The 24,733-nt window shown below is 37.1% G+C and overlaps 1 protein-coding gene and 1 non-coding gene across 2 annotated transcripts in view; one reads left to right on the forward strand and one right to left on the reverse strand.

Moving 5' to 3' along the window:
* LOC6031986 overlaps window positions 1-24,193 on the reverse strand; it is a 72,690-nt gene extending 48,497 nt beyond the window's left edge. The window contains exons 1-5 of the mRNA XM_038250799.1: window positions 23,811-24,193; window positions 12,257-12,518; window positions 12,058-12,193; window positions 3,816-4,007; window positions 483-1,573 (exon numbers count right to left, since the gene is read on the reverse strand). Of these exons, the coding sequence (XP_038106727.1) occupies window positions 483-1,573; window positions 3,816-4,007; window positions 12,058-12,193; window positions 12,257-12,487 (1,650 nt within the window). The 5' untranslated portion in view covers window positions 12,488-12,518; window positions 23,811-24,193. The remainder of the gene's footprint in view (window positions 1-482; window positions 1,574-3,815; window positions 4,008-12,057; window positions 12,194-12,256; window positions 12,519-23,810) is intronic.
* Window positions 4,405-4,532, forward strand: LOC119768204. Its single transcript, XR_005278016.1, has one exon. It is a non-coding gene; the product is annotated as a U5 spliceosomal RNA (small nuclear RNA).
* Window positions 24,194-24,733: the final 540 nt, after the last annotated feature.

Genomic DNA, 24,733 nt, shown 5'->3' on the forward strand with positions numbered 1-24,733 from the left:
ATCACAGTGCGATAGCCCTTCGATACTGGGTTGGGGTCGGTGGCCACATTCCTGGCGTATAACAAATGTGTGCCTTATTTATAACTTCGGTGACACAGTCGCCGACCGGAGCAGCAGTTGCATCCAAACCGCTAACCTCTTCTTAATTAATAATTCGTCTCTACTTAGATGTGTCGCCGCCGGTCGATGATGGCTCAATTTTTCTGACCGACCTTAATTAAGCCTACTTTTGGTCAACCGGGGCTGATTGGAGCCGATTCCGACTGGGGCGACCGTTTGTCGCCGCTGAGCCGTAGAGATATTCCAGTTTTGCATTCATATTAAAAGAGTGGTCGTTGCTGCTGCTGGTTCATTAATTAACTAGCGTGTGTGTCTGTGTGCGAGTTTGCTGGGACGCGCTTAAGTTCAATTGAGAAAAATGATCTTTTAAGTACGCGTTGGGAAACGGGTTTTTGCGAATTCGCGAGGTTATCTCACGCTCACGCCGACGTTGACAATTCGTCGGAGGACGCTGATTGGCTTGATCGGCGGGTGGAGGACGATCGGCCACGGAAGTAGTCTTCAATTTCTTGAAGCGATTTGCCCTTCGTTTCGGGGACGACGTAGCACACGTACAGGACTCCGAGGAGGGAGATTGCTCCGTAGAAGATGAACACGTTGGCACTGCCCATGCTTTCCACCATCGTGGGGTATAGTTTGATGATTACGAACGACATTAGGTACGTGAAGAACACGGTTATTCCGGAGGCTGGTCCGCGGACCTTCTGCGGGAACAGTTCCGCCAGCATGGAAAATGGCATCGTAAGGAAGCCCAACGTGCTGGTGAAGATGTACGTAATGATCAGGAACGTTGGCAGCCAGCTGAGACTTGCCGACGGAGGCGAATAGATACAGGCGGCAATCCCGAACATGCAACTTGCCATTCCCAACCCGGAGAAGATCGACGGTGGTTTCCTGCCCAGCGTGTCCAGCACGTAAGCCACCAAGGTCGTGGCAACAACCCGCGTCACTCCAATCAATACCGTACACAAAAACGGATCAATCGACACGCTAGCCTCAGTGGAAACCTTCGCCGCATAAACGACCACCACGAAAATTCCGGAAAACTGCTGGAACCCGAAAAATCCAACAATCACCCCCAGCGGCTTGTAAACCTGCGGTTGTCTGATCACGTCAACGAATCGCTCCTTCCCGGCCATCTTCTGCGCCTCTACATTATCTCTCAGCCGTGCCAGTTCATGTTCAATCTCCGGTATCGTCTTGGCGCACTTTCCAAACCCACGAATCTTCTTCAGCGACCGCTCCGCCTCCGCTTCCCGCTCCTTCGTCATCAACCAAGCCGGAGACTCCGGCAGTGGAATCAGCATTACGAGCGAACCCACACAGCAGCCGGCGGCGATGGTCGCCACCAGGCGGAAGTTCTCCGGGATGAAGTAGCCAAAGGTGTAGATCATCAGGATGCCGACGGCGATCGCGAGTGAGGTGAGTACCGTGAGTCGGCCGCGCATCCGAGGCGTGGCGATTTCGGCGGAGTAGATTGATGCTGGGGCGCAGACGAGGCCGATGACGAGTCCTGGTGGAGAAAGAAAGAGGATTGATTAGCGTGTGTTTGAACAATAATTTAAATGTATGTAGTCTTTTAAAAATTACACTACCTATCTTTCGGCCCAGTTTGTTTTCTTAAATGAAGTCAAAAAGCTAAACTATTGGCAAACTTTGAAAGGAAATTTAAAAAAAAGTTTGGATCTCTTTAAAAATATTGTATTGCGTCAAAATAGTTAAAAATCACCTTATTATGCCATTGTATTGATTTCTATCTGAATTGCCAGAAAAAATGCATTGTTTGCTAATTTTTGGAGACGTGGAAGTTTCTTAGTTTCTTAGTTTCTTTGTTTCTTAGTTTCTTAGTTTCTTAGTTTCTTAGTTTCTTAGTTTCTTAGTTTCTTAGTTTCTTAGTTTCTTAGTTTCTTAGTTTCTTAGTTTCTTAGTTTCTTAGTTTCTTAGTTTCTTAGTTTCTTAGTTTCTTAGTTTCTTAGTTTCTTAGTTTCTTAGTTTCTTAGTTTCTTAGTTTCTTAGTTTCTTAGTTTCTTAGTTTCTTAGTTTCTTAGTTCCCGAGCAGGGGTAAATAACACGGAAATACCAAATTTTGGTATTACTTGAGCATATAACAGCGACCAAAATGTGCCCTTGGTTGCCCAGTAATAGATGGTAAAATACCATAAAATCATACCAAAGTGTTGTATGTGGAAGGGCACTACAATACCAAACCTTGTTATTCCAAGGGTAAAATAATACCTCAAAATAGAACCATTTCAATACCAAGTTGAGGTCTTCTGGATTTTTTAACATTGCTTGAATACCAAAACTTGGTATTGCCATGGTTTTATCTTAGGTATTCCCGCGCCCTTGGAAAATCAGATTTTGGTATTCCTGTGGTCTTCCAAATACATGATTTTGGTATGAATTCATGGTATTTTACCATCTATTACTGGGCAACCAAGATCACATTTTGGTCGCTGATATTTGCACAAGTAATACCAAAATTTGGTATTTTCATACCATTTTTAGTGCAGCAGTTGCAGTTAGTGAAAAAACGGAAATGATCCATATGCAACAGCCAAATCTACTCAGCTGATGATTCCATGTTGATCTTAGTGATATTCTTCCCCACACCGAATGCATTTGTCATTGATGAACGGCCTGTGCATGAAGTTCTTGAAGATTCTTAAAAATAACAAGATTGAAAAATAAGTGTTATTAAAATAAAACTGGATTGAAATTCACCAAAATTCAAAAATCTTTCGTTTTTTCAAAGTATTTGGTTTTTTTTTTCAAGTCATTTTAGCGAAAAATTTATTATCTTGTCCAAATTGGTAAAAAAAAATCCCATAGTTTCAGAAAAGTTTTAGTTTTCAAGGTTTCAATTCAATACCAAAATAACACCAAAATGTGCCATCCTGACTTAGAAAATTGTCCACAATTTCAAGTCATTTCTGTAGGGGGTATATCAAAAATGTTTAAAATCATGTTCGAAATTTCCGGTTTTCAATGAAAGCATTCGCTTTGAGACATAATTTTAGTGCAAAATTAATTATTTTGTCAAAATTGGTAAAAAATTTCCCATGGTTTCAGAGGAATTTGATAAAACACTTTAATACCAAAATAATACCTAAATGTGCCATCCTGACTTAGAAAATTTTCTACAATTTCAAGTCATTTCTTTAGAAGGTATATCAAAAATGTTTAAAATCAATTTTGAAATTTACGGTTTTCAATTAAAGCATTCGCTTTGAGACATAATTTAAGCACAAAATTAATTATTTTGTCAAAATTGGTCAAAATTTTCCCATAGTTTCAGAGGAATTTTATAAAACACTGTAATACCAAAAGAATACCAATATGTGGTGTTCGACCATTGACAAGTTATGCAATTTCGCAATATCAAAACAATACCTTAAATTGGTATGATACCACATTTTGCTCTTGCATAATCCTCAAGTCAAATTTTAAAGGGTCCAAGAATACCAAAATTTGGTATTGATACCAGAGAAAGGTATTATTACGCATTTCCCTTGTTATTTACCCATGCTCGGGTTTCTATAAATTCGAATTTTGAAAAAAGTTTCAGATTTCACTTTTGCAATTTGGCATTGAAAACAAGATTGTTATTTATTAAAGAAACAAATACTCTCACTTTAATAGAATGCAATTCAACAAGTGTTAATTTACTTGATTTTATGAAACAAACAAATTATTATGTAATTCATAACTACGCCAAGGGTGATAACATCATAATAACCAACTCATTAACCTACCTATAATTACGCGCGCAATCAGAATTTGCGTGTACATGAGCTCGAAGTTGGTGCTGCTACACACGGCAATCAGTGACCAGGACACGATCGACAGCACGTTGATCAGCACCAGCGTCCACTTTCGACCGATGCGATCCAACAGGTAGCCCGAGATCAGTCCCCCAATCGGGCAGGCAATTGAGTTGATGGAAGCTAAAAGAAATATACAACGACAAAGCGAATTAGAGAATGTGTGAGAGATGAGAGAAGTTAGGTAGAGACTAGAGAGAACAAACAAGAGACTTGAATTCGAGCTGTTTCAACTGGTGCTCGAACCAGCGAACATTACAAATGCGGACTTCAACTTAAGGTGCCGCACTGCGCATGAGTGTGGCAAAAGGCGCAAAATGGATCAGGGGAAAATGTGTGTGCCACATGGCTTGCGAGTACAGCTGCCGTACTGAAGTAAGGGGTGTAAAGAAGCAGTTTTGAACATTCTTTAACTTATTTGTCTTATTAGATTGTTTGTATTCAGAGCTGCACCTTAAGAGGGCATCGCTGTCGGAATTTGTTACCAGCTGATGATCAGCTGAGGGTAAAATTTAGATCGTCACTCTGGTCTCTCTTCAATTGTCGAATAAATCTTTCGCCTTTTACTAAAGATTTCCGTGGAGAGGGACACTCTAATGAGTCTAAAGTAAATTTTTATTCATGCCTACCGCTCCTAATAAGAGTGGTAGGCTCCTAATCAGTCAAAAGAAAAATTGAATAAAACTAAATTTGTGAACGAAACGATGTAATACGAATGTAAGAATTAAGGGGTTACATACATGTAAATCGGCAAAAATGCCATAGGTGGGTTTGAGCACAAACTTAAACTTTTTTTAAAATATGTTTACAGGGCATTAAAATATTACTTTTCATCTATTAACAAAACAAATTTGAAGAAATTTGGTTGTAGCTTTGCCGAGATATAGCTATTTGAAGTTAGCAGTTTCAAAAATCGGGTGCCACGATATCTCAACATTGCTTCGACCAAATCGGTTCAAAATTTTGGTGAAGATTCGTTTAATCGGTCTCGTCGTGTGCATGACGAAGGCCGATTTGCAAAAAGTTTATTTAAAAAAAAAGATAAAAATAATTTTTCTGTTTTTCTTATAAAAAATCGCCGGTTTTTGATTTTTGTATTTTTCAAAAATTCAAAATTTCAAAATCGGGCTTCGTCATGCACACGGAATATGTATTGGGAGTCTTCACTCAAAATTTCAGCCAATTTGGTCCGTCCCATCTCGAGATATCGTGGCACCCGTAAATTAACTTGGTGTTCAGAGAAAAACGCTCAGAAAATTAGACAGTTTGCTTTGCGCATGGCAAAACTCTGAGCTTAAATCGTCTCTAACTCAGTTAAATCATAAAATACCTGCATGAAACTTTCAGGAGTGTTTGAAAATCATCTTTTAAGTTGATTTAATAAATTTTCTGTAATATGAAATTTTGTGATTTTCTACATGTATGTAAACCCTTAACAATATTTGAAAGAGAATGAACGTTAACACCATATAATGTGGCCCTCTTAAACTTTGCGGTACCGTCAACGGATCCACAGGCGTGTATCATTCCCGGGTTTCTTAGGTGTGAAGAGGGCACCGAATACCTATATTTACACTTAGAATTTTTGCGTCCGTTTCGGGATTCGAACCGGCGACCTCTGGATTGTGAGCCAAGTGCGCGGTTTGATTTACCCTCACAGGCAGACAACAGGATAAATTGATGAGCAGTGCACGTGCTTATGATAAGCACGGGGTGGTTACGTTTTCACGTGCCTATGGTTGAAATACATTTTAAAGTCCAGCCACATTATGTTTTAATCAACGGAGCATGGTTTAAGTTCAATCAAAATCGAAAAGGGTAGAGTTTTTCAAAATAGAGTACAGAGTGGATTCGTTAATTCGAATTTTGGTTACTTCAAATGTTCGCTATTTCGAATGCTCGCTTATCGTACGTATTCAAATTAGAAAGCACTCGACCGTCAAAACTAGTTGTCAAACTGATGTTGACATTTCAATCCCATTTTTCTATAATTCGTCAGCTGTGTGCTATCTTGTGACATAGACCATTTTGGTCGAAAATGAGTTAATGATGACGTTTTGCTATACTTAACAAACACTACAAGATGCTTTTACCCGATTTTGGGAACTCGCTTCCGTTTCCCGGATATCACAATACACACTTGTAATATAGACCAATTTATCATCAAAATGATTGTGCACACTTGTGACACGTCATACATGTTGTTGGAAAATTTGGAAAAATTGTCTTGTTTTTCACAAATTTATGTACACACATACTTTCTAAAGGCAATGCAACCTTTTGTTCATAAAAATATACTGATTAAGTCGATTAAACCATTGATTTGAGCTTATTTTAGTTTGTATGGGAATTCTGTGCACACTTGTGACACGTAGTACAATTTTACTTTCGAAACACACTTGTTACACGTGCTTTTCAGATTTTTGTTTACATTATTTACTGTATCTTTTAACTGGTGTAACCAAATAAGTTGAAACTTGGAGCGTTTGTTAAGCGATAGTAAACAAACCGATTGCTTCAAAAAGTTTGGCTCTATCATTGAAATTATTTACCAACAAACTTTAAAAATCGATTTTCTCGAAAAGTACTAAATGTTCGTTGTCACAAGATAGCACACAACTGACGAATTTCCGAACACGTGGTTTGAAGTTTTCGACAGCTGTCAGTCGTTCCAAATAAGCGAATTTGGATTCGCTCATTCGAATGCAAAAAATCAAACCATTCACGACCCCCAGGTCTTCTGTGCTGTTTGTCTTTATAGCAGGGAGATGACTCAAACGCCTGGAATTTCTTAACGGCCAAACAACAACCCAGGCTGGGACCGACGTTTTACTTCCCCATCCGTTAGAATGCAGTTCCTCTCATTCGAATGCAGTTCCATTCGAATAAACCAATCCGCTAAGTATTTCGGTTTTATCACATTTGAAAAATAAATCGGAAAATAAATTTGTTTACCGCGTAATCATTTTCTTCTGAAAAGTTCTCATTAAAACCTACAACTTTGCCGGTGATACCAAAACAATCAGAAAATCTCTTCTCAAGATACGTGTTCTCGAACGTTTTCATAGTAAAGTCCAGACTCGATTACCCGAAGGCCTCGGAAAAATTTCACTAGTCGAATCACGAAAAACAAAATTGTCTTATTTTTTATTGTCGACCTCTAAACTACGCTAAAGTGATTTAGAATTTTTAAATCCAAGATGGCGGCCAATATGGCAGTGACGAAATATAAAAAATGCTTTTAATATTCAGGCCGTTGCAAATATTTTTCGAAGTTTATGTCGCCCCTCCCCCCCCCCCCTTTCTTCAAAATTGGTCTGAAAAATAAGGGGGCAAAAAAATCCAAAAAACTTTAAAATTTACATGGAAATAGGAGTCTAATCAACTGAGCACAATCTAAAATGCATTTTTCTATATTGATAATCATATTTAGCATGTTTGGGCTTGTTTAAAAAAGTTTTGAATTTTTATGAAATTTCAATGTGCAGCACCGCAAAAATTTTATTTTTCGCAAAAAATGAAATTTTCCTCAATACTTATACATTTTGGAAACTATTGATGGCAAAACAACTGGACAGGTATATAATGCATTTTAAAACACTTTTTTCTTTAAATTGTTAAAATCATAACTCATAATTTAATTAATTATATTTTCAATAATTTAAAATGTCTGCTCAACTGAAATAAAAAGTTTTCAAATGTATTGTTGGTGATATTGAAACAGGATTCGAAACTAAGTACAAATTTCCTGTATGTTTTCTCAGAAGCGCAAATTAAACTAATTATGATTTTTAGAAATTGGCTTGAATGACCATTCGAATGGATATTTAGCATATATTATGCATTCATGTGCAGAGACTTTGGATAGCGACTTTTTTAATTTTTTAATTTACAATATTGTTTTGATCACCGGAAGTCAATTATAATTATTTGCTTATATTGGCAATTTGCGGCGAGAAATATTAAGCTAACCTAGGACAGAAAGAGGAGAGACAGAATTGAAGATCGCGGCAACAGTTTTTTCAAACCTTTTGTCACATGGTGGATAGATCCAGACAGGGCGCTGGCAGTTATAAGGGAAAGGAGGTGAAGAAGCTAAGGGCCATTCATTCTAAGTGTAATATTTGGTTGAACTAGCTTTTAGGGGTCTTCCATTAACCGACACAGAAGGTGTCGGAGAATATCCCACATAGTTGACACACGATAATTTTTTCGTGTTTCGTCATCTATGGGACGACCCCAAAAAGCTAGCTCAACCAAACTCGCTATATACTCTTAGTGGCGCACTTCGATTCTACCGATGGATTTCTTTTTTCAGATATTATCTACCGAAATGTTGCTGCTTGTGAGCACTCTGTACCGATAGTTCCTACTTTCGAACAAATACCGATAGATGAGTTTATTGTTTTTTCTTTTTTCCAACTTATTTTTTGCTTTACAATATTGTTTTGATCACCGGAAGTCAATTATAATTATTTGCTTATATTGGCAATTTGCGGCGAGAAATATTAAGCTAACCTAGGACAGAAAGAGGAGAGACAGAATTGAAGATCGCGGCAACAGTTTTTTCAAACTAGCTAGCTTTTTGGGGGTCGTCCCATAGATGACGAAACACGAAAAAAAATTATCGTGTGTCAACTATGTGGGACATTCTCCGACACCTTCTGTGTCGGTTAATGGAAGACCCCTAAAAAGCTAGTTCAACCAAATATTACACTTAGAATGAATGGCCCTTAGCTTCTTCACCTCCTTTCCCCTTATAACTGCCAGCGCCCTGTCTGGATCTATCCACCATGTGACAAAAGGTTTGAAAAAACTGTTGCCGCGATCTTCAATTCTGTCTCTCCTCTTTCTGTCCTAGGTTAGCTTAATATTTCTCGCCGCAAATTGCCAATATAAGCAAATAATTATAATTGACTTCCGGTGATCAAAACAATATTGTAAAGCAAAAAATAAGTTGGAAAAAAGAAAAAACAATAAACTCATCTATCGGTATTTGTTCGAAAGTAGGAACTATCGGTACAGAGTGCTCACAAGCAGCAACATTTCGGTAGATAATATCTGAAAAAAGAAATCCATCGGTAGAATCGAAGTGCGCCACTAAGAGTATATAGCGAGTTTGGTTGAGCTAGCTTTTTGGGGGTCGTCCCATAGATGACGAAACACGAAAAAATTATCGTGTGTCAACTATGTGGGACATTCTCCGACACCTTCTGTGTCGGTTAATGGAAGACCCTAAAAGCTAGTTCAACCAAATATTACACTTAGAATGAATGGCCCTTAGCTTCTTCACCTCCTTTCCCTTATAACTGCCAGCGCCCTGTCTGGATCTATCCACCATGTGACAAAAGGTTTGAAAAAACTGTTGCCGCGATCTTCAATTCTGTCTCTCCTCTTTCTGTCCTAGGTTAGCTTAATATTTCTCGCCGCAAATTGCCAATATAAGCAAATAATTATTTTTTAATTTGGTTTAAACTTTATGTGTACTTTTTCTATGACCAAAGAAGTCTTCAACCAAATTATACCACTAAAGACCAATCAACATATTTTTCACCGTTGTTGTGCTGACTTGTCGCACGTGCATTTTAAGCCAAATTGAGTTATGAACGCCATTTTTCAAGCACACAATGCCTCACCTTTCGACCTTCACAGATCCCCAAAATTCAATTTCAATCCTGAGATATTCAATAAACCGAAAAGAAAACATCGTGCCCTTTCATTTGAGAGCCATTTGAATCTTGTCGTGCTATCTTGACACACCCTGAAAAATGAGTGCGACAACTGGCCAAAGGGATCGCAGGTCTGAACGCGTTTGACACAAGTACGGGTTTGTTATTGTTTACATTAGGTGCTTTCGTTTTTTGTTTATTCAAGGTCAAACATCAAAACAAGTTGGCACGAAAGCATCGATTTGGCAGTGTTCTTTATCTTTTGAAAATCTGATGATTTAAAAAAAACGTTAAAAAGACAAAAAAATTTTTTTTTTCTTAACTTATTTTTATTAGGTCCTTTTAGGTGCTGTGACCAGGTTGGGACCGAGGATCAGTAAAACAATATGAAACTATTGGCACTACGCCCCCCGGGGCATGGCCTTCCTCTAACGTGGGATTTCTGCTCCAGCGCCTCTAACGAGACAGGAGAAACCGGGACCGACGTTTTACTTCACCATCCGATAGAAGCTCAGTGGATAAGGCGGGAATCGAACCCGCGTCTCATAGCATCATCGGGATCGGCAGCCGAAGCCGCTACCCCTGCGCCACGAGACCCACAACAAAAAAAAAACAATATAAAACAATATATAATAACAAAAAAAACTTCTTAAATTCCATACTTGGAGATCATGTAACTGACGAGGGTTACTTGGTCCAAGCGGGTCTTGCAGGTCTTGAACCTGCCGATGTACTCGGAGAAAATCCCCCACAGCTCAGCCGAACTGTAGAGTACCTCCCCGGCTTCCTTCTCCGTGGCTCCACCGTCTCGGGGGCCACCTTGGCTGCTTCCTGCGGGTCGAGGGCGATCCTTGGATTTTCCGTCCGGAACTGCGCCCGGCAGCGGAGGGAACTCCGCCGGCGTGAACGCCGGAACTGCTGGACTCTGCTTCTCCGCCTTCCTTGCCGGCGGTTTCGGTTTCGACGCCTGCTGGCGCCTCCGGATGAAGTCCACACGCTTGGGGCAGCTACGGTCCGTGGCTTCGTGGGCTCCAGAGCAGTTGGCACACCGCTTCGGCTCGTCTTCTTGGACTTTGCACTCGTCCGACTTGTGGGGACCCCCACAGTTGTTGCACCTCCCTTTCAGGTGACAGTTCCTGGTTCCATGACCCAGCTGCAAGCAGTTCCTGCACTGGGTCACGTTCGGCCGCTTGCTCCGGTAGGCCTCCCACCGGATGATACCGTGAACTGGGGTCAATCGGGACACATGGGGCGAATTGGGACAGCAGTTTTAACCATGTTGGAGCACAATATTTTGATTTTTCTGGTTGGTTTCGGTTAGAACATACTCAGGCCAACAAAATGTGTACATCCAATTCCAAATTTAAAACCTTTAAGTGCTCTAAAAACTGCTGTCCCTATTCAGACTGTAGTCCCGATTCACCCCAGATTACGGTAGTGCTTGCCACAACCTTCATTGCAGAGAGCTTCTTCAGATTGGTGTATCCCTTGGGGAAAACCACAATGTACGGAATTTCGTCCACGGTGGACTTTTCCTTCCGCTTGATGGCATGCACCTCCAGCGCGTCCAGCTTGAGATCCCTTTTCAGTAGGTACTTGACCTCATCCGGTTTCAGTTCATCAGGAAAACCACGAAGAACCACCCGATGATTTCTTTCGCTCCGCCGATCGTGGGTGTAGAATTCCACTTTCTTCTTCTTGAGTAGCTCTTGCAACTTGTCAAAATCTTTGACAGAGAAGCAGGTCACCTTGGTTCCAAATCGGGTTAGTTTGTAAATCGGTTTGAAACCAAGTTTACAACTTTCCACTATCGCCACTATTCCACTATTCACCACCAAAGGTGGTTGCTTTTGTTTACCTGCCGACTGGCCGGGTGGTGGAACCGCCGGGGCGTCCCCTCCTCCTGCTGGGCTGGCATTGTTGTTGTTTTTGTTATCCGCTAGCGGGCTAAACTTGTTGTTGTTGAGCAGGGTCTTCTCAACTTTATCTCCTTCGATGCCGATTCCATTGACCTCGCTGGACTTCTTGCGCTTCCGATTCCCGCGGACGGGACGAAAATCTTCCTCCTCGGAGGATTCCTCCACCTCAATCTGTCAAACACTTCCAAGCACGCGAGATGACAACACGAGCAAAACACGTCTTAACTTGTCGCTGGCTGGCGACTGAGTGACAAAAAAAAAACATTTGCAGCATAAATTTCGTTATATCCACTGTCTACACTACTTTAACGCTCAAGATTTCACAAGACCATTCTTGGTAATTCTATTTTCTATTTCATGTTTATAATAACATTTATATGACTACAAAAGCTTGATTTCATATTTTTTGAAGAAGATGGTTGCAACCTTTAGGACATAATTTTAAGAAAAAATATGAAAGCAGATAAAAAAGAAAAGTGATTGGCAAAATAACAAAAACATATAACTTGCAAAAAGTGAGGTTGAAAACCAAATCAATCAAGCAACATGGCAATGTTTTTAATGGTTTCAATTTAACAAACTTACCGAACCACGAGGCCTGTTCCATGTTCAACCTTAACGGATCATCCTCCCTCGTGAGTGAATGCAGCGTGATCGCCGAATATCCCAATCCCATACCGGATGACAGCACGGTCAAATTCGCCAGAATGCTCATCGTCAGCTAAAAAGGAGTTAAATCGTTAGTCAATTTGCTATTGAACTCACTTAAAAGCTTCTCCCATACCTGCATCCGATTGCTTCGCTTGTTGGCGGCACGTGCCAGTTCGGCGACCGATCCCAACAACCCACCGACGACGTGACCATCCTCCACATCCTTGTCCTTGCCGGATCCGGTCAGCAGTGTGGGGGTGATCAGCTGCAGGTTGTTTTTGGGCGTCAACTGTCGATAGATGTCCTCTTCGTCCTCGGCCAGGGGAGCACGTGGCACCTTCTCGGACGGTTTTGTACTTGTCATTTTGATTTTGCTTATTTGCTAATTTGAATACCTGAAAGCATTGTAAAAATAGATTAGATGCAATCATCTAAGTTGAACCTGTTTGTTTCCGTTTACAACGGAAAATTACAGTAAAAAATATGAAATGTTTGCAAATCGTCTTCCAACACGAGATAGTGATCAATCATCCTATAAATGGATTAGTTAGGATCGATTAGCTTTGAAGCCTGTTTCCCCCCCCTTCGCGACAGGACTTATCAACAAAACAACGTGCTCGACGAAGAATGTGATTTGTTGGTAAATTGCTTATCAATGCGCTTTAGTTGCCGCCGTCAAAGCTGGTAATCACGTTCTTTCTCCGCGAAATCATCCCCCTCGACTCAGCTGGGGGTGCTCGTGTGCTGCCCTTTTGCGGGGGGTTCGCGATTTCATTATCATGGCTCAGGGTAGTCAAGCGCAGGCCGCGAACAATTATGTCATTTGTTTACGCACTACAAACGACGGCTAATCTAGTGTTTGCGTTTCGTAATTGCTTCTAATCACTTGGAGTTCAGTGTTTTACAGCAGCAGGAAGCAGCCACAGTGGCCCACTCCTGCCAAGGTGACACAAAAGTGCATTGTCTTATCTAGTACTAGAAACGGTCCAGATCGCATGATTAGGTGGAAAATTGATTTTCCAAAAATGATGCCCAAGCTAAATTTATAGCGCCAGGTTGCATTCGAAAGAGGAGATCACTATAAACGCTGAAAAAATTCAAGGTTTTTGTTTCTTTAAACTCGAGATATCTTCATTTGAAAATGTTTTATTTTCAAGGGAAAAGTGTATGGGACCACCCTAACGAAATTCTAAAATATCCCGACTATATGTTTTTCCATGTGATTTTTCCCGCTAAATTTGAAATGAGCCAAATGTAAAAAAAAACATTTTTGGTCATATTTTGGGTTTCTATGTAAAAATTACATAAAATCTAAAATATGACCAAAAATCGTTTTTTGACATTTTGGCCCAATTCTGAGGGTAGATTCAGATTCAGTGGGCAAAATTACATGGAAAAACATATATTTGGGCAATTTTCGAATTTTGTTCCTTGAAAATTAGACATTTTCAAATCAAGATGTCTCGAGTTTAAAGCAAACCCCCTGGATTTTTTCAGCGTTTATAGTGCTAGGTCTCTTCTTTCAAGTGCAACCCGGTGCTTTAAATTTGGCTTGCGCCTTTTCAAGATATTTGAGTTTTAAATTTGCATCTTTTTCACCTTAAAATGGTTGTTACTTTTCACCCTTAAGTCCAAATTGACGTGTCAGAATATAAAAATGTGTGTTTTTTAGAGCTCTAAAAGTGCTCAGAACAACACTTTCTGCTAAAACTTGACCCTGAATTGCTACGATCAAAAAACTGATTTCGAAGGTTTGCTCAGATGCTTTCTCTAAATTTGGTTGTAGAAGGCGTAGATTGCGAGATAAATTTTTGGTGTCTTGGACAAAGTTGCTTGGATTGGCGAACCCAACAACTTTTTAGAAGACGAAAAAAATCCCAAAAATATTCCTGAAAAGTTAGATTTTCAAAATCACCCTTATCATGAACCACCCTAATTTTGAACCAAACCAAAAGTTGCCCTTTTCCATTTGCAACGACTTTTCTCAAGACATCAAAGTTTGTTTTGGATGTTTTGGAGATCATCATTTTGCGATCTGGACCATTGTGCAATGAATTGAAACCAAGGGTTTCCAGAAGCGTTCATTACTTGCCAGTCTGCCAATTAATTACTTGAATTACTGGTCCAAAATGATTAATTACACAAATTACTTAATTACTTTTCACTACGATTGAAAAACATTTAATTTATGTTTTAGTATTCATTTCTACGGCTCTAAACTAAATTATTTGTAAATAGATCATTCGATAACTCTTTCAAAAATTATTCTGTTTACTTTGTTTTTTCACGTATAATTTTTATTAAAAACAGATATAGGCGATTAAACGTCAAAAATGCCCAAAACTAGAGGGCGCTGAAACTTTGAGTGATGTTTACATGATATCCTACAGCGAGTTAATTGGTTTAAAATCTGGATTTTTTTATTTTATTGTAAAATTGACATTCGTATTTAATTATAAAATTTTTCGGTAAAAAATAAGTAGCTCAATTGATATCTAGAGTTTTTTTAATAGGTCTTATAAACATATGAAACAAAATAGCTTATACTGTCCATATTCGCATGAATGTCCCATATGCAAAAACAGCAAGCTGAGAAAAACGCATTTAGAGTTTGTCACACACATAAGGCTACGTGTTAAGTTTTCGCGAAAAAACTGGATTTCCTCCTGATTTCTAGAACAAAGTACTGGATGTTATAGGCTGTTTTGAAAGGGCACACGATTTTGAACCAAACTGCATCAATATCTCAAAAACGATGAAAATGCATATGGGACATTCATGCGATCATGGGCAGTATAGGACCTTTAAAAAAAATATCTGGATATGAACAATAATAATTGTTTCATGGCCAATTTAACCTGTTCATTATCTGATTCGAAATTTCATTATGTTTCACGTTTCAATCAACCGAACCCTTATCAATCAATTGCAAATGAAGATTATTTAAGTTGACTTACGTTTTTTGAAGTCATGTTTGTCATTAAAGCAAAAAAAAAAAAAATGTTCTGTTTTACTTCAATATATGAATTTAATATTTTTTCAGCTTTCAAAGTCGAATGCCATTAATATATAGAATTTGTTGTAAAAAAGGCCTCCTGATTATTTGAGCTAAACAAAAACTTTGACAAATATTTGCAGCGGCTTTTCTTGAGAATTGTGAAATTTATCAAAATAACGTTAAGTTTCAAAACGTTTTTCAAACATTGGTTTGACATTACCTTGCATTTTTTTCTCAAGCAAATTTAAAAAATCTGTTACTGAAAATACAGATAATGTGGAACGTGACATTAACATAGGATTCAATTGCATCTGAATATCAGTCGATTTTAATTTCACTGAGTTTGATTTTTACCATTGAAACATTTGTGTCAGAAATATTTGAAAATTTTTCGGGAAAATAGCTTATCTCTTAATAAAGAGATATTACAGGACTGTCAATTTCTGTAGATGATAAAAAAATATAAAGAAAACATATTTTTATTTTTATTGATTTTTAAATGGTCATCACTTGAAAACTTTGGTTATTTCAATGATTATTAAGTATATTTTGGTTTTAAATATTTGATCCACAAAAACTTCAAATAATTTTGACTGCCTATTAGAAGGAAAAGCATAAAAAATTAATCGATTTTATTGCAGTTTTTGCAAAAAAAAACATATTTTTATAATAACTTGATAAAAATAAATAGATTTTGGATTCACAACACATTTTTCGCTGAGTAATGGCCTTTCGTTGTTAATCAGTTCGATAAAAAAAAACATAAATTTTAGGAAAGTTTTAGGAGAGAACTATGGTGAATAAGGCCTTCTACATACAGAATCAGTTTTTGTAATCTTTGTGTTTCACTCTTACTTGAAATCAATAAGATTCTGTTATAATAGATTATATAGAAAAAGTAAATAGTTTCGTTGAAAAAGTACAATTTAAAAAAATCAATTACTGTAATTACTTAAAAATTATTTCAATTACCAATTAATTACTTTAAATTACCCTAATTACCTTGAATTACTAAGTAATTAAAGAATTACCTAATTACCAGCTAAAAATCAAAGTAATTATTAATTACTTGCCAGTCTAAGGCCTTGCTGGAAACCCTTGATTGAAACAATCAGCTACTAAAAATGTGACATCATTGTAACTTCTTAACCCTCTAATGCCCAAATTTTGTGTAATTGATTTTTATTTTTTCCGTGTTAAGGAGGTCATTTTGAGCAACATTTGTTCTACGAAAAACTTTACTTCTCTTGTTTTATGTTTTTCTTGTTTCATTCTTTTTGGTTGCATTTATCTTGTTTAGTTTATGTTTGTTTTTGGCAGTATTTGGCCTATTTTACCATCTCCTATCATTACATTTTGCCGATCTAATTTTTACATGTTTTTACAGTCACTTTTTTAATTTTTCGCTTGTTTTTCACATTTTCTGCTATTAAATAGCACCATTATAATTTAATTTGTTTAAAAAAATGCGTAGAGGCATAGTCTGGGGCACTACCAAAATTACTACTAACAAAAAACACAGCCAAAGTTGACCCCTAAACAATGTAATTTAATTAAATTTCAAGTCCAAAAATTTTCTAACATTTTAAGTGTTTTTATTTCCAATGCTTTTTAAAGATCAAAAATTTGTTGAAAAATGAAATTTTGGCGAAGCCCGTCTAAAAGCGGGGTTGGGTTGTAGAGGGTAAAAGAATCTGATAAATCGAGCCAAACATTTCATTAGGGCACAAAACCAAAACGTAATCATTCGGGATTGTTTCACTATTCCATCCATTATTACACTCTCGACATGCTCTCCAAAATTCAGATTGATAGCAAACAATTTCCTATTGAAAAAATCACAAACACAAAAGGGCACATAACAATGTTCACTCCAAACTAGACAAAAAGTTCAATTGTGCCCTTTTCTTTTTCGTTAGTTTTTCGTAGTTGAGGAACTTTCTATGTTATAAAGTGAACTTTTCATACATTCTTAACACTAATTCACTTCAAACAAAAGTTTTATTTACGTTTCACCAAGGATTTCTGCAGAAAAAAAACTTCGTCGAAATACAATATTTGTTACGTTTCCGCGGCTGCTGTTCAGTACACTTTTGAAGAATTTTTATGTTTCACATACCTTATCTACACCATTCGATCACAAAACTTCACTAATTATCAAAATTTCCACTAGATTCCTCATTATTTCTAACTAAGCAAAAGGGCCCATAAACATCATTCAAAACAACAATTGGGTGACATTACCCTTTTAGTTCTCTTCGAAATTGCATTCAGAAAGGGCCCATTATGAACAACAGTTGGAAAGTTAAAGGTTCCAACACCCAAAACTGGCAGCGCTAGTCCGAGAGAATGATGGTCTCGAGTCGAGAGAATAGTGGTACCATTCACGGACGCAGAGAACACAGCTCGAGATGGGCGATAGAACTATTCTCTCGAGGTTCATTTGCAAAAAAAGTTCATCCGTCAAACAAAAAACCAAAAGTGTCGACAACGGGAATCGAACCAGAGACCTTTGACAAACCAACCCAATGACTTAGCTGCCTCGGCCACCACAGCTTGGTGAACAAGGAGAAGTCAGAAGTCGATGTATGACACTTGTTGGAGATTTATTGATTCAACTAACGAATGAACTCATTTGTTATGATGGTGTGAGTTGGTACCATTATTCTATCGATTTTGGCACTGAGCCCTCAATAAATTTTGAGAGAACGATTATCTCGACTCTGAATTTTGGGTGAATAAAGAGATTTTTTTGAATTATGACTTTTATTGCGAAAATCTACATAAATTAGGAAGCAATCAAGCAGAGTTGAGGATAATGATGTGTTTTATCGTATCATCTGTAAAAATACCATCAGTCAAGCTTCTATTTTAAATAGAAATTGAAACAAGTTGTCCAATTTTTGCAAGCGATTTTCTCGAATTTTGGATTTTGGTTTTGTGCCCTAATGAAATGTTTGGCTCGAAATTTCAGACGCATGGCGTTAAAAGGGACACCGAGTATCATTAACAGAAAAAAAAAATCATACTGTTTAAAAAAAGCTAAGTGGACACAGTTTTTTATTTTAATTTTAAACCTCAGCTTTCCACCTTGTGAACAATGTTTCACTAAAAAAATGGTTTGTTTGGATGGTTTTTGTAAATTTCACTTTGATAATTTTATTTAAATAACTTAATTGAAGTACTTTAAGCAAGCGTTCTATCGTTCCTACTTGACTAGGCTATAAGATGTGTTTTACCGGTCTGAATCAGAATCTATAAATATGAGAATATTTTATCGGTGAAAACGTTTTTCAAAATTTTAAAGTTTTAATTTTTGGTACGAGTTTTGAAACGATTTTTGAAAGATATTTGGACGGATGCCATGGTGGGGAAAATCCGGTTCTGGTAGAATTGGTTCTATTCCCAAGTATCGAGACAATCATCTCATCACATGGATAAACCAGTCTGCAATCCGCTAAAATCTCCGTCACCGTTCGCTTCGCTAAACAGTGTTTCACAGTTTTACTGTTTGACGTTTAAATTAGCATCGAGGATGTAATTGATTTGAAATTGATAAGTTAAGCAAAGATTATTGAATTAAAAATAATAATATGGATCAATAAAGATTGTTTTCTTAACAAAACTAAGATTTAATAAAAGGTTTTCGAATCTTGAAACTTACTATTAAAAAACTATTTTTTTCTCAAATTGACAAAAATAACTAAAAAATATGATTTTTAATCCACCACAAACACCACTCTCAATTATTGCGTCATGATCCGTATTTGGGTCACGGTGTCTTTCCATTCAGTTTGCAGATTAAGGAAGCCATATGCTCCCATTCACAATCGCAACACTTTGTGCCCCCAATAATGCAAGCGGTAGTCGTTCTATCACCAAGCGTGCAGCAAACGTGGCTGACCCCAGCCCGAACCCTGGGATCACCTGTCAATGATGGTAAATTAATAAAATTACAAAAACAAACGCGATAAGACTGTTACTCCGCCAGGCACTCGTTCGATGACCGTGAAATGCTTTCCCTCGGCAACATTGAAAAAAGTGTTTTTTTTATTCGAAAATTTGCGATTGTGAACTTTAACCAGAATATTCACGCCCGCTGGATGAGTCAAATTGTGGGGCGATAGGAACGGCCGGCGCTGTCATGACCTGGGTTCTGGAAAGTTTTCAGACGGCGTTGGTGAGTTATCAGGCTTATGGTCATTAATTATGATGTAAGTTTTTTGCACGGTTAATCTACAGTTAATGTGTCAGTTGGGCAAACATTGAATAATCTAGAAGCATCAAATTGGAAGGGGTTAGAACAATGTTGCGAAATACGTGCGTTAAGAAGAGCATCCAAAAGTAATGCGACACAACAAACTACGAGGCAAACATAACATAGAACCTTCTTGATGGTTTGTAGAAGGCTCATGTAGCAAGCCAAAATCCGTTCCGAGATAAACAATCTTAGGTATTTTTATAAATAAAGTTATTTTGTATAAAAGGCACACGTTTTCATTTTCTTAGCCTGTAACGAAATATTTGTGATTAAAACACTTAGAATATGTTTGAATCGAGCTTTTTTTTTTAAATAAGAAAATACCTTTTTTGATCCTAAATCAAACATCAAACATATCTCCAACCCCGGATTTCGTATGTATTTTACCACCAGAACTAAAATACAACCCATTTTAGAAAACGTCTTTTTTCGAAAATAGTTTTAAATATTGTCAGTGAGAGTGAGAGGCTTGATCAATTGCCCAAGTACATTTCAAACTGAAGTCTGTCTGAAAAGTTGTGTAGGGGACTGTTTTGTGGGTGGATTACGTTAGTAGAACAAATCCCGTAGCTGCCTTAAGTTAAGATACTTTTTGGCTAATTAATAACCTCTAGGAAAATCAACTTTCATAATGTATATTTTTGAAATTGCTAGAAAAGTAACTTAACCCTGTACTGCCCAATTCTTTTTCGACTTTTTTTATTTTTTCCGTGTTCAGGTGGTTGTTTTATGTTTTTCTTGTTTCCTTTTTAAGTATTTTAATTTGCATTTATCTTGCTTAGTTTATGCTTGATTTTGGTAGTATTTTAATTTGCATTTATCTTGCTTAGTTTATGCTTGATTTTGGTAGTATTTGGCCTATTCTTTCACCTCCTATCATTACATATTGCCTATCTAATTTTTTCATGTTTTAACCAGGGCTGTGGAGTCGGAGTCGGAGTCGGAGCCGGAGTCGGTGGAGTCGGGTCTTTTTGGGAAGCCTGGAGTCGGAGTCGGAGTCGGAGTCGTAAAAACTCGAACAGCTGGAGTCGGAGTCGGAGCCGGAGTCGGCTAAATTTTATTAGCTGGAGTCGGAGTCGGAGCCGAAAATTTCTGATTACCCGGAGTAGGAGTCGGAGTCGGAGTTATCTTAAATTCAACAAAAAATATGTTTATTTTTTATTTTTTTGTATTTGCTATAAAACAGAAGGATTTACAAAACTTCTTATATTTTTAAAAATTTTTTCAAGTTGAATGCGCTGCGTTGCCAATTTTATTTTTTTAGAGATCACTAAATGATAACCTGTTAATCAGCTCTTACCCTTGTATGTAGTTTCATCATAACTCAAATAAAAATATAAACAATATTGGTTTAATAATCACTATTTATGGAAATCGCAAACAAAAAAATCACTGACAGGATAACTCTTCCAACAAATATTCAACGATTATAACAATCTATTACTTGGAATTCAATATGCGCATTTTGTTTATAACTTTGTACAAAAAATGAAAAGTGTCTGAGAATGTTGATCCTTAGGCAAACTATTTTGATATTGTTGCAAATTATCGTTGAACGAATCTCAAGATTTCCGGATAGGACAGGATTTCAAGATAAAGAAATATCCGTGACCTAGAAAATATTTATCCTGTGGATTTTTGTTTTTTATCCAATTCTAAGTTTTTTCATATATTTACATGGAGGAGCACGACCATTCATAAAGCTTCGTTTTAGGTGAAGATGCAAGAAGTATCGTATATAAAAATAAAAAAATTCAAATAAATCCAAAATTCCGAGGTAAATTATTTTCTAGATCACGGATATTTGAAAAGGACCCCTGAAGCGTTGTTACCACGAAGATTTTTTAAGATACATTGATTTGTAATAATAAACTTCTTCAGCCTTGGCGTGATGTCAATGTACGTATTAAAAATTTCAATTGAGCTTTAAAAAATAGTTTCGTTTAAAATTGTTATTTAAAAATACAAGGTGACTATGATAGTCACTGTGCTTCTCATAAATGTCAACTTAAAAGTGAGCAAATTGAATTTATATGTTAAATCAATCATTAAGGCCAGCATTCTTTCAATAATCATTAAAAAAATAACAATTTAATATTTTAGCTTTTAATCAATTTAATGAAAATTTGAGGTCCAAATTTCCCTATCAAACTGTTCTTCTGAAAATGCCTTCAAAACTGGCGTTTTTTATTTCCCTAGTAACATTTTAGGTTTTAAGTAGGCCATAAAAGCCTATTTAGGCCGTATCAGGGTTTTCAGTACCCTGATAAAACCTGTAAGTTTAAAAATGTTACTAGGGTTCTGTTTTAATAACGTCTAAAACTTGTAAAACTAGAAACTTTTTTCTGGGTTTTTCCACTTAAAAAGTTTTTAAATAATCCTATTTATCAATGTTTTCGAAATAATAGTAAACTAACTTTTGAAATATTTAAAAATATGTGAAGTCGGCGTCGGAGTCGGAGCCAACCATTTTTTGAAAGCTGGAGTCGGAGTCGGAGTCGGAGTCGTCTAGAGTTGGCGGGCCGGAGTTGGAGTCGGAGTCGGAGTCGGTTGGATCTGAAAGCCGGAGCCGGAGTCGGAGTCGGAGTCGGCTAATCCCAGAAAGCCGGAGTCGGAGTCGGAGTCGGAGTCGCTTGAAATATGACCCGACTCCGCAGCCCTGGTTTTAACAGTCTCTTTGTCAATTTTTTGCTTTTTTCACATTTAATTTTCCGATATTTTCGAAAACAATATTTGGATTTTTTGAATTAAGACTAACATTTCAAAAGGGTGTAATATTGAATGTTTGGCCCTTTTAAAATGTTAGTCTTTCAAAATATATTTCTTAGAAAACATCGGAAAATTTCAACATTGAAAATCGGACCATTAGTTACTGAGATATCGACATTAGAAAATGGTGGGTTGTTTGGGTGAGACTTAAAAAAAACAATTTTCATGCAGCTGTATATCAACAACCAGAGGCCCAATCTTCAATGTCTCTTAGACAATCTCATAGCAAATTGTCTGAACTTTTCAAAAAAAAAAAAAATATTTTTAGGATGGTCACTATTTTTAAAAATCGAAGAACTGCAAATATTTCGCTAAAATCAAACTTCCTTTGGCTATATCTGTAAAATGGAGCCCTTTATGAAAAATCTGTAAAGAACTTTTCGATTGCAAAATCAATGTAATATAAAAGATTGAGGTCAAATTTTTCTTGGTATAAAATTTCGATTTTTTCCAAAAATCACTATTTTTTCAAAAAATTATAAATCGGCGGCAGATTTTTTGACCATACTTCTCTATAGCCTTCTATAGCTAGTTACGGGTTTTGTCCCCTCAAACATATCAAAAAATCTCGAAAATCAAAAAAATCAGAGTGTAATATTACATAGAATGTCATAAAATAATGCAAAATATATTTGAAATTTGATTGATAAAAAAGAGGTATTTTTCTTATTTCACTATTTCAATGTACTACATTTTTATTGTTTTACAGGTAAAAGTTTTTATCCTTGGTCTTCATTTTTAACATTTTTTTAAGTAATGTAGATAAACTTTTTAGTTTAAGCGTTTCACTAATAATTACTTATCTTGTTCTTTTACCCCATTTTCCCCTACTCTATTATAATTAATGTCCAACTCCAAACTGATCAGTCGACCCATAATCAATTTGATAACAGGAATATCGAACAATTATGGTTACTTGACACACGTAGTTATCAGATGTGATTTTTGTTACTGACAATGTCCCTAATTAGTGTGAATAGTTATGAAAATATATTGAAAACTTGTGACTACTAGTATTTTCAAAAAAAAATGTATACGGTTATATATCTTTTGGTTGTTTTTCAAAAAGAAGTTGATTATCATCATATTTCACTCTACACATTTAATCTGTATTTCCGCGTTATTGTTAGAGAGCAAAAACAATTCCACCGCACAAACACATGTAATGACATTTAATGCATTCCAGGACGTGAACGTTGCAGCAATCAATCTACCGTCGTCGTCCTCATATTTGTGTCAATCACAGCATTGAATTGAGCTCCGTGTTTTGCACCCATTTCAATTGACTTTCAATTAAAGAGAAAACAACATGTGTCTCATCTCATCTTCAAATCTTCATGTGACATTCTCGATTTTCCTGCTTCATCTGGATTCAATTTATAGGATGTCAACCGGGATATTATTGGTTTGTGGAAATAAGTTTTGATCTGCTGCCAATTAAGTTCACTTGAACCTTTTGCTTACAGCTGAGTTCGATTAAATTTACATACGTCACTTCATTATTCCATTCACGCCCGCTAAGTTCGTGTTGTTTGGTCCTACAAAACTGGTTTCAAACATCTCTCGGGGTTGACCTCGACCAGTGTTCACTGCTTGACACTGATAAAAGTTCTCAAACACAAAACCGATAAGTTAACACAAGCTTACTCTCATACTCACTTTGGATACTCTCGCCACACCAGTGATTATCACGTAAATTTGCACGTTTTAAAAGAAATGGCAATTTCTGCACGTTCGCACATTCAAACCTGTCCACAGTCCACTTTAATGCTTCACTAAAAATAGCTCCAACTAAGCGTCAATTTTGGCCTTCTTCCACGTCCGAGGGCCCTAAAATCGGTTCCAGTTGGCACCGAAAATTAATAAAATTCACCACCACAACCACCTAACATCGACGATCCATTCGCGACGCGCACAAAATTTAAACCGCACAACACACCAGAAAAAAAAAATAAAAGAAAAGAAATCAAATATGATTGGCGAGGCAAATTCGCACACTTGTGATCGGCTCGGAGGCTCGAACGATTCTGGTTCGACAGGAGCAACGCCACAGACAATTATACAAGAGCGTTCCTTTCGCCAGCAGCCAGCATGCAAAACCGCGAGAGTGATGACGCGGTGGCGAGATCGACTCTCAGTGTGAGACGTTTATTTTATTTTATTTTTTTGCAAGCCAAAGAGATCTCGCGAAAGCCAGAGAAAGACACGCGAAACGGTAATAAATATGTAAGTTGGAATAAATAGTATAGAGGCAAAACAAAACTGAGAGAGGAAACAAACAGCAAAGAAAGCAAACACGCGGTTCAAATCATGCTAAGCAGAAACTGAGCAGAAATATCAAAAGTAGTAAGAGAAGAAGTATAGAAGATTGTAAAAAACACGCGAATAAAAGTTCTTCATGCGAAGAAGCGTCCCATTGTTGCTGGTCACACATTATTGGTTGTTATCAAAAGATTGCGATACGGTACACGGTCATTGATACGCCACGGCAAGATAAGGTAATTGCATTCCGCCGATATTGGCGATAGTGGTAGGGTTCATTCACACCATACTTTTAGACGAATTAGTTATTTTTAAATTAA

Source organism: Culex quinquefasciatus, chromosome 2, assembly GCF_015732765.1.
Source record: "Culex quinquefasciatus strain JHB chromosome 2, VPISU_Cqui_1.0_pri_paternal, whole genome shotgun sequence".
In the NCBI taxonomy this organism is placed as follows: Eukaryota; Metazoa; Arthropoda; class Insecta; order Diptera; family Culicidae; genus Culex; species Culex quinquefasciatus.